The sequence below is a fragment of the Hermetia illucens genome, chromosome 2, assembly GCF_905115235.1.
Source record: "Hermetia illucens chromosome 2, iHerIll2.2.curated.20191125, whole genome shotgun sequence".
Classification (NCBI taxonomy): domain Eukaryota; kingdom Metazoa; phylum Arthropoda; class Insecta; order Diptera; family Stratiomyidae; genus Hermetia; species Hermetia illucens.
This window is the reverse complement of record NC_051850.1, coordinates 157,903,190-157,913,947: the sequence shown is the minus strand read 5'-3', so window position 1 is coordinate 157,913,947 and position 10,758 is coordinate 157,903,190. Positions and strand designations below refer to the sequence as shown.

The window sequence follows — 10,758 nt, the reverse complement described above, 5'->3', positions numbered from 1 at the left end:
TTCTTGTGTCCATTTCAATGGTATAGAGCTGGCATTTTGACATTACGTACTCGGTTGTGAATAGAATAGGCGAATGGATAGTTGCGACGAAGAACTTATGCTCCTTATCCTGTCTGTCCTGTTTAACAATTTTTCCCTAAACATAGTCCAAAACACATTGTCTACGAAAATTGTTAAAACAGTCTTTTGAGTCAAACTACGAAATTGTCTTGCTAATGAAGTGTTATTCGCGTTTTGAATAAGGACGGACGTAGTCCTATGAGTTGGAGCTTCAAAGTACACTCGAAACCTTCCCTGCTTGTCATAACAGGCGACTAAAAGGAAATTTGTGGGCTAGCAACTTTCAATTTTCAAAACTTTACTGCCACCGAGATGTCAAAAACGCCCTCGGATAAGGACTGACCGCACGCTGAAGACCTTCGACTATCGAAAAAGAACTATGATTGGTTTCCGAAATGTGAACACGCTCCTCAACAACGGTATCGGGGGTCCCGGGAATGCTCACTTTCTAGAAATCGAGCGATAGTTCCAGCGATATAATAATCGTTGGCGCATCAATCCACTTGGATTGAAGTGTGTTAGAGCCCTTCATTCAATACCGTCACGGTACACTACAGTACACTGTAGGAAACATTGTGAACAGTGTTGCGCTCGCCCGAGAATATTACCCTGATTTGACTCAGGTACTCGTTCACAGCTCAGTCGACTGATATCCGAGATCAAATCACGATAAAAATTCCACTGCCTCCAGTGAGGTTTGAACCGCGACCTTCCGTACGACAGCCAGTGGTATAAACTGGGCATTATAGTCAAAGGGAAACGTCTGCTAAACCAACACCAACAGCTCTACTACCAAACCCTATCTCCACATGCCCGTGGTGACCGCTGGGAGCTCCTTTTTAACGAAAAGCTGCAGACGGAGAAGAGTGAAGGTGAGTCTCCCCCGCCTAAAAACGGGACAAATTGTACCAACTGGTCCTCCAGGGTTGCAATCCTACACGGAATGTTTACAAAACCACAAAAGCAACCTCAGACTGGACTGACTACACAACGACGAACCCGGCAATGAAGACGGAATAACGATTTGCGTATTTTCTCATGGAACGTGTGCTCTCTGTATAGAGATGGAGCTACCAACCAGCTAGCCGATACCCTATCCCAATATAGGGTTGATGTAATAGCGTTGCAGGGGATGCGTTGGACAGGGACCACTTTCCTGGAGAAGAGTCACTACACCATATATAATGTTATAGTGACCATTCAATAATCCATGTGCGGAGTAGGTTTCTTAGTCAGCCAAAAAATGAAACCTGCTGTTATCGGCTTTGAAAAAATAAGCGAACGGCTATAGACTCTGCTCTTGTGAATTCAAATTTAGAAAAATTAACCTCATAAATGTTCACGCTCCTACAGAGGAGAGGCAGTAGAACAAACCCTCGAAGCCTGTGGGGATTTTGACCGTCAAGTAGGAACGGAGGTTCCCATAGCTTACATCAAAATACAAATGATAACGGACTGCGGATTATTCAATTAGCAGTGTCACACGAAATGGTTGTCGAAAGTACCTGGTTTGTGCAGAAAGCGCACCACAAACGTGGACCTCTCCAGACGAGACAACTTTCAGCCAAATTGACCACGTGTTGATCGAACATCGCCATTTCTCAGCCTTGATGAATTTCAGAACATATAGGGAGGCCAATATGGACTCGGATCACTATCTCGTTGGCATGGTCTCATGGAGCTCGAATTATAACACCATCAGGTGACAGTTAACACTAAAGCCATTCACAACACAGCCCTCACCAACACATATAAAAGAGGGATGGATGCCGCAATAATCGCAGTCAACAGAGATCCTGGAAGTGAAGCATCAACAAATGATCTTCACAATCACTTGAAGAACGTTATTATAAATACGGCCACACGATCCAAGTATGTACCCAGCCGCAAAAAGAATCGGAACCACTGGTTCGACAATGAATGTAAACTAGCAACGGAACGGATGAATGCTGCATGCCGAGTAATGTTGCATTCTCAAAGGACGCGGGCACGCGCAGAGACTTATCACGAACTCCGGCGAGCGAAGAAGTGACTTTACAGACGGAAAACAGAAACCTGAGAGAACCAACAAGCCTGTGAACTCGAAAAGTACAGGGTGTGACCGTACCAGCCGCGAAAGTTTTACCAACAGGTCAGCAGGATGAAGCCTTACACACCTCGATGCTCATCCTGCCTACACTGGCAAAGATGCATTATCTGTCTCATACATAAAAAGGGAGAAATCACACAGTGCAGCAGCTATAGAGGTATCACGTTGCTGAGTACCATCTATAAGATATTGTCCGCCATCTTGCTAGGCCGGAAAGCATCATACGTCCAGAACATCATTGGCCCGTACCAAAGAGGAAGCCTCTTTGGCCTCTCCAGGCAAATCAGTAAGATATCAAATTTTCTCTGTACGGCAAGCAATGGAAAAACTGTTGGAATATGGACATCAGTTGCACCATCTTTTCAACGACTTTAACGCCGCCTATGATAGCATAGCCAGGGTAAAACCGTACACGGCCATGAGAGAATTCAGTATCCCGACAAAACTGATAAGACTGACTAGGCTGACCTTGACTAATGTGCGAGACCAGATAAAAAAGCAAGATCGCTTTCGAATCGGCGGACTTCGTCGCGAAACCGGGATGTCTGGAGTTTCTTATTAAGGCAGGCCTTCACCGGATACCGGTTATTGCGACGTTAATGATGATGATTTATTTTATTCCTATATAAAAATGAGAAACCCTCAAAAAGGGGCTTGACCAAGTGCACCTAGTCGAATATTGGCTAGAACCAGCGCATAGAGTGGAACTGTTCACTCAAGCGACCCTTTGTAAAACATACAATAAACCATCAGACTGCAATATAATGCCCCAGACTTCATCCTACACAAGCAACCGAAACATCCTTCCATCCAGGGTAAAATAGGAAGTTTCGACCTGCTATTGAGAATCGGGGGTGTGTAGATTGCCCAAACATATGGTGTTCATATGATCTGATTGATATGATGCCATGTGCCAGACAGTCCGCAAGCATAACTAATGAAAAAGGGTCAGCGGCTTTATCCGTTGCGATAAGTATTCGCTATCGATACGGCGTCAAGAAGTTGCCGGAGAAGCGCCTTGGAAGGAACAATCATGGCATCTGCTATGATGATATTCCGCTAGCTATTGTTGGCCTGAATATTAAAGTAGATAGGAAACGACGCAAAGGCTGAGCAAAACAGCGAGCGCATGATAGACCTGGCGGTGATTTAAGAACCAATAAGGATATCAAGCCTTATACACCTCGATGCTCATCCTGCCGAGACAAAGAGGGAAATCTGATTTCCGACAGAATGGGCATATTAGAGCGATGGGTTGAGCACTTTGATGAGCTACTGAACAACCAGAACATCGGCGAGTTGGAGGTCCCGCCAACTGAAGACGACGGACAAATACTGCCACCACCAAGTTTAGGAGAAACAGTCCGTGCAATTCATCGGCTAAAAAATCATAAGTCGCCAGGAGCCGATGGAATTACAGCCGAATTGGTTAAATATGGAGGCGACCAGTTACACCAAGTAGTTCATCAACTTGTGCTCAAGGTATGGGACAGCGAATCAATGCCTGACGATTGGCAACGAGGCATAATCTGTCTCATACATAAAAAGGGAGATATCACACAGTGCAGCAATTATAGAGGTATCACGTTGCTGAGTACCATCTATAAGATATTCTCCACTATCTTGTTAGGCCGGATAGCCCCATACGCCCAGAACATCATTGGCCCATACCAAAGAGGCTTCACTCCAGGCAAATCAGCAACAGATCAGATTTTCTCTCTGCGGCAGGCGATGGAAAAACTGTTGGAATATGGACAACAGTTGCACCACCTGTTCATCGACTTTGAAGCCGCGTATCATAGCATAGCCAGGGTAAAACTGTACAGGGCCATGAGAGAATTCGGTATCCCGACGAAATTAATAAGACTGACTAGGCTGACCCTGACCAATGTGCGAGGCCAGATAAAAGCAGCAGCATCACTATCAAGACCATTCGACATCAACAACGGTCTACGACAAGGGGATGCGCTATCATGCGTCCTCTTTAACCTGGCCCTCGAGAAAGTGATCCGTGATGCTGAGGTGAATGCAAGAGGTACGATCCTCTTCAAGTCCACCCAACTACTGGCCTATGCTGACGATATCGACATCATGGGAAGAACTACCCGAGACGTACAAACTGCCTTCATCCAGATCGAGCGGGCGGCGCGAGATCTTGGGCTGCACATCAATGAAGGCAAGACAAAATATATGGTGGCAACGTCAGCACCGAAGACGAATCAACCAACAACATCAAACCGCACTGGTCAAACACAAACACGAACAAGAATAAGGATAGGGGAATACAACTTTGAGACCGTTGACAATTTCTCCTATCTAGGGTCGAAAATCACAAGCGATAACAACTACGATGATGAAATCCGCGCACGGTTGTTGTCAGCCAACAGAGCCTATTTCAGCTTACAAAGACTGTTCCGCTCAAAACGTCTCACCATAGGGTCAAAGCTCTTACTGTACAAGACCTCCAGTCCTCATGTATTCCTCGGAAACTTGGGTTCTTAGCAAGAAAAATTGCGAACTCTTGGCCGCGTTCGAGAGAAGAATCCTCCAGAAGAATTTTTTTTACATGAGGATGGACGATTCCGTAGCCTACACAATGACGAAATCTATGAGCGATACCATGACCGTCCGGTTGTGGATAAAATCCGGCTCAATAGGTTACGGTGGGCGGGTCACTTAATCCGTATGGATGAAGATGATCCCACCCGGAAAGTCTATAAGGGCAATATCTATGGTAGGAAAAGAAGACGAGGCAGACCCTGCCTAAGATGGAGCGATGGCGTGGGCCAGGACGCCAGACAGCTTTTAGGGATATCGAATTGGTGGACCTCGGCGCAAAACCGGGATGTCTGGAGTTCCTTATTAAAGCAGGCCTAGACCGGATACCGGTTGTTGCGCCGTTGATGATGATGATGATAGTTGCGAACTTATGCACCTTATCCTGTCTGTTCTGTTTAACAATTTTTCCCTAACCATAGCCCAAAACACATTGTCTACGAAAGTTGTTAAAACAGTCTTTTGAGTCAAACTACGAAATTGTCTTGCTAATGAAGTGTTATTCGCGTTTTGGACAAGGACGGACGTAGTCCTATGAGTTGGCGCTTCAAAGTACACTCGAAACTTTCCCTGCTTGTCATAACAGGCGACTAAAAGGAAATTTGTGGGCTAGTAGCTTTCAATTTTCAAAACTTTACTGCCACCGAGATGTCAAAAACGCCCTCGGATAGGGACTGACCGCACGCTCAAGACCTTCCACTATCGAAAAGGGACTATGATTGGTTTCCGAAATGTGCACACGCTCCTCAACAACGGTATCGGGGGTCCCGGGAATGCTCACTTTCTAGAAATCGAGCGGTAGTTCCAGCGATATAATAATCGTTGGCGCATCAATCCACTTGGATTGAAGTGTGTTAGAGCCCTTCATTCAATACCGTCACGGTACACTACAGTCCACTGTAGGAGGCATTGTGAACAGTGTTGCGCTCGCCCGAGAATATTACCCTGATTTGACTCAGGTACTCATTCACAGCCGAGTCGACTGGTATCCGAGATCAAATCACGATACAAATTCCACTGCCTCCAGTCAGGTTTGAACCGCGACCTTCCGTACGATAGCCAGTGATATAAACTGGGCATTATAGTCAAAGGGTAATATAGGTCCCCGGGAGAAACGTGGATTGGTAGCTACAATGGAGCATAAAATCCGGGAAACGTCTGCTAAACAAACACCAACAGCTCTACTACCAAACCCTATCTCCACATGCACGTGGTGACCGCTGGGAGCTCCTTTTTAACGAAAAGCTGAAGACGGAGAAGAGTGAAGGTGAGTCTCCCCCGCCTAAAAACGGGACAAATTGTACCAACTGGTCCTCCAGTTTGGGGTTGGGTAGGGCTGCAACCCTACACGGAATGTTTACAAAACCACAAAAGCAACCTCAGACTGGACTGACTACACAACGACGAACTCGGCAATGAAGACGGAATAACGATTTGCGTATTTTCTCATGGAACGTGTGCTCCCTGTATAGAGATGGAGCTACCAAGCAGCTAGCCGATACCCTGTCCCAATATAGAGCTGATGTAATAGTGTTGCAGGAGATGCGTTGGACAGGGACCAGTTTCCTGGAGAAGAGTCACTACACCATATATAATATTATAGTGAACATTCAGTAATCCATGTGCGGATTAGGTTTCTTAGTCAGCCAAAAAATGAAACCTGCTGTTATCGGCTTTGAAAACATAAGCGAACGACTATAGACACACACACAATTCAAATTTAGAAAAAATAGCCTCATAAATGTTCACGCTCCTACAGAGGAGAGGCAGTAGAATGAACCCTTGGAAGCCTGTGGGGATTTTGACCGTCAAGTAGGAACGGATGTTCCCATAGCTTACATCAAAATACAAATGATAACGGACTGCGGATTATTCAATTAGCAGTGTCACACGAAATGGTTGTCGAAAGTACCTGGTTTGCCCAGAAAGCGCACCACAAACTTGGGCCTCTCCAGATGAGACCACTTTCAACCAAATTGACCACGTGTCGATCGAACATCGCCATTTCTCAGCTTTGATGAATGTCAGAACATATAGGGAAGCCAATATGGACTCGGATCACTATCTCGTTGGCACGGTGCTCCGAACTCGAATAACAACACCATCAGGTGACAGTTAACACTGAAGCCATTCACAACACAGTCCTCACCAACACATATAACAGAGGAATGGATGCCGCAATAATCGCAGTCAACAGAGATCCTGGAAGTGAAGCATCAACAAATGATCTTCACAATCAGTTGAAGAACGTTATTATAAATACGGCCACACGGTTCAAGTACGTACCCAGCCGCAAAAAGAATCGGAACCGCTGGTTCGACAATGAATGTAAACTAGTAACGGAACGGAAAAATGATGCATACCGAGTAATGCTGCATTCTCAATGGACGCGGGCACGCGCAGAGACTTATCACGAACTCCGGCGAGCGGAGAAACGACTTTACAGATGGAAAAAAGAAACCTGAGAGAACCAACAAGTCTGGGTAAAACTGTATACGGCCATGAGAGAATTCAGTATTCCGACAAAACTGATAAGACTGATTAGGCTGACCTTGACCAATGTGCGAGACCAGATAAAAAAGCAGGATCGCTTTCGAATTGGCGGACTTCGTTGCGAAACCGGGATGTCTGGAGTTCCTTATTAAGGCAGGCCTTCACCGGATACCGGTTATTGCGACGTTAATGATGATAATTTATTTTATTCCTATATAGAAATGAGAAACCCTCAAAAAGGGGCTTGACCAAGTGCACCTAGTCGAATATTGGCTAGAACCAGCGCATAGAGTGGAACTGTTCTCTCAAGCGACCCTTTATAAAACATACAATAAACCATCAGACTGCAATATAATGCCCCAGACTTGATCCTACACAAGCAACCGAAACATCCTTCTATCCAGGGTAAAATAGGAAGTTTCGACCTGCTATTGAGAATCGGGGGCATGTAGATTGCCCAAACACATGGTGTTCATATGATCTAACTGGTATGATCCCATGTGCCAGACAGGACCTAATGTTCTACTCAACGTTGCCTTAGAGATGCCTAAGCCTTGCGGCCGAAACCTCCCCCCCCCCCTGAGGGGATAGCATGGTTTAACGTAGGATTAATCCTACGCTCTTCTTAAGACGCGCATTGATTTTGTGACCACAATCAGAGCCCCGTTAGACAAGCAGAACGGTACCAGTCTATGTCAAGTGCATGGCTTGGCATTCATACTGGTGGATGCGAGCATCACCTAAATCTCTACCGAACTATGGAGTACGGTACCCGTGTTGGTACGCAACACCACGTCGAGGCCCGAAGGTCTCTTCTCGCTTGAGCATCACCACAACCCCCATGAAACTCCCACTAGGGGGCCAACCGCAACTAACCGAGCTGTACTCAGATACGACAGGAATTTTCCTGAAGTATAGGAGTCCAGGGGCTCCCATGTGCCAGACAGTCCGCAAGCATAACTAATAAAAAAGGGTCAGCGGCTTTATCCGCTGCGATAAGTATTCGCAATCGATACGGCGTCAAGAAATTGCCGGAGAAGCGCCTTAGAAAGAACAATCATGGTATCTGCTATGATAATGTTCCGCTAGCTATTGTTGGCCTGAATATTAAAGTAGATAGGAAACGACGCAAAGGCTGACCAAAACAGCGACCGCGTGATAGACCTGGCGGTGATTTAAGAACCAATAAGGATATCAACCTGACAAGGAAAAGATAGTGAACCTGACCCAGCTGGGCCGATTCCGCTATCAAACGGAATAAAGACTAATGAAGAAAAGTCTGCTCGGGATGCAGTCTAGGATTTTATAAGCCTGATTGCTTCTTATGTAAGTTTATACAGATCGTTCAATAACTTGAAAACTATTTACCATTATTAAGTCGTGAGCATTTCGAATCGGTTCACTGTGAAGTTTCATACTAGACAGCTGAAAAACCCAAGCATGCCCACTTACTTCTATTCACATTTCAAAACAAAATTTTTGGAGGAACAGACAACCTCGGAGTATATTTCAAAAATACCACATTAAAACTTAACCATTCCAAAATTTCAAGTTTGAGGCGGATTTTTTTACATGGTAGATTTTGGATGTTAAATTCTTTTTTGTAATTTGCGTAGAATCACAGGATATTTTTCGACTCTGTGATCATGCCAATTTTAAACAAAATTCATTATGTGTACAAAGTAAGTTGCAGCTTGCTTTGAGGTAGAGTTCGAAGTTCCTAATTTGATAAGTTTCTAACTTATTTGCAGAACACGCGAAAATTACGACCAGCCATGCGAATCTTCGAACGTTACAAATCATCACGACCGGCGGTACGACTTGCCAGTCCACGTAAAACTTCGCCTGGGGGTGATGCTCTGGAAAAAGGACATCAGGAAGAATTCAAGGCCAATTCACGAGTGTATTCAAAAATGCGTATTGAGGAGCCTAGTACCGGTCTAGTTTTAGATGTGAATTTGAAATATTCTTTTCGGGAGATACCAGAGATTTCACCTCCATCCGTTAGTGGAATGGAAAGCTACCACAGGACTAAAGATGCACAAAGCCGACTTAGAGATATAGTGGGATTTAATGCTCGTCATTTAGACCCATTAGTATCTGGTCCAAGTGTTGGAGAGTTATCAAATGAAAAGAATAAGGCTTCACCACTTTTTACTTTTGAGGATCCAGAAAAGAATCATGAAAATAGTATTGATTTGACAGACTCAGCAAAGCCAGGTGCATTGAGATACAACGCAAAAGTATCTGGGAGGGTAGGCTTGAATGTCAACCAGCTAAGCCCAACGCAGATCAATGACACAATACAAGCGATTGCAACAAGTGCAATAGCCAATTCATTCAGGACTATAGTGCAGAAAGTCCAGAAACAAAAATCGTCTGGTGGATTGTTGACTATGATAAACAAGTCAAATTCAATGCCCTTCGGATTATCGAAACGTGGCATGAAATTCAAGGCTACCCCTGACCGACGTTATAGACGACATAGAAATATTTCTGAAAGTCTTCGACAAGGGGCACAAATGGTTCGCAATGAGAGAGAAAAGAGGACATTGGAGAAGACGTTGGATGTTTTTTCGGAACATACTAGAGACATCCCGACTTTTCGACGTGATATAAGAAGACGCACTCTGAGCAGCAGTGCGAAGGTCTCCAAGGAAAAAAGGGATCATTTGGCTTCTGCTACCAAACTTAGTGAAAAAGAAGGTCCTTTCTCTGTGAAAGTAGAGGAATGTTCGATTCAAGTTACCAACAAAAGTGCAGCGAAAACAAAATCGTTTTTCAGCGACCCAAGTCAAAATGCTTTTACGCCAAATTACAAATTTCTCAAGCAGTTCGCTGAGAGTACATTTGGATTAGCAAATCAACATATCAATCTAAGTTTGCCCCGTCAATATTCAAAAAAGGGTGCCGTCGTTATTGGAAAAGATATTCCACCCTTTTATCATATCTTGACCAAGATAAAGGAACGGGAAAGTATTAGTGAGAAAGATGCTGGCAAAGCGGAGGAGGGTAATAAAGTTTCTGGTCTGAAGGAGTCAGAAAACAAGGAACTGATCCATTCCATTCCGAAAAAGTTCGAGAACTCTGATCCCATTGAACCTGAAGGTAACAAGGAAAGTGAAACTGGTCTACCATTGGGTAGCCGTGAGGGGGAAAATGAGCTTACAGACCCTATAGCATATAACCAGAAACCTAAAATAACCTCCCCCATAAGAACAAAGTCAAAACAAATTCCGGTCGAAACACCAAATCCAGAGAAACTACGACAACTTTCTAAAGGCGCATCCGCTTGGCAAATCGCTCTCTCCAACTTCCTTTCTCCTTCGAAAGACTCTAGTGATCAAGACAATAAGAATTCTCCGACAGTTGAAAAGAATTCCAAATATGCAGAGTGTAAATCTAATGCTCCAACCTTCCCTCGGTGCGAAGGCCGCCCGGGTATTACAGGTACTACTAAGTCCGAGGAAAATAAAGAGTCCTCGAAGGGAATGCAATCCAAATCTGAAATCAGTGCGGGGACCGACGACTTAGGTGTCAGTTGGAATGCCACCAAGGCA

At 44.7% G+C, this 10,758-nt stretch overlaps 1 protein-coding gene across 1 annotated transcript; it reads left to right on the top strand.

Annotated features, from left to right (window-relative positions):
- Nucleotides 1-8,693: 8,693 nt before the first annotated feature.
- On the top strand, nt 8,694-10,732 carry LOC119648601. The gene is made up of 3 exons (XM_038050371.1): nt 8,694-8,880; nt 8,950-10,648; nt 10,713-10,732. Exons 1-3 carry the CDS (start codon nt 8,845-8,847, stop codon nt 10,730-10,732), a joined length of 1,755 nt encoding a protein of 584 aa, XP_037906299.1. The 5' UTR covers nt 8,694-8,844.
- Nucleotides 10,733-10,758: the final 26 nt, after the last annotated feature.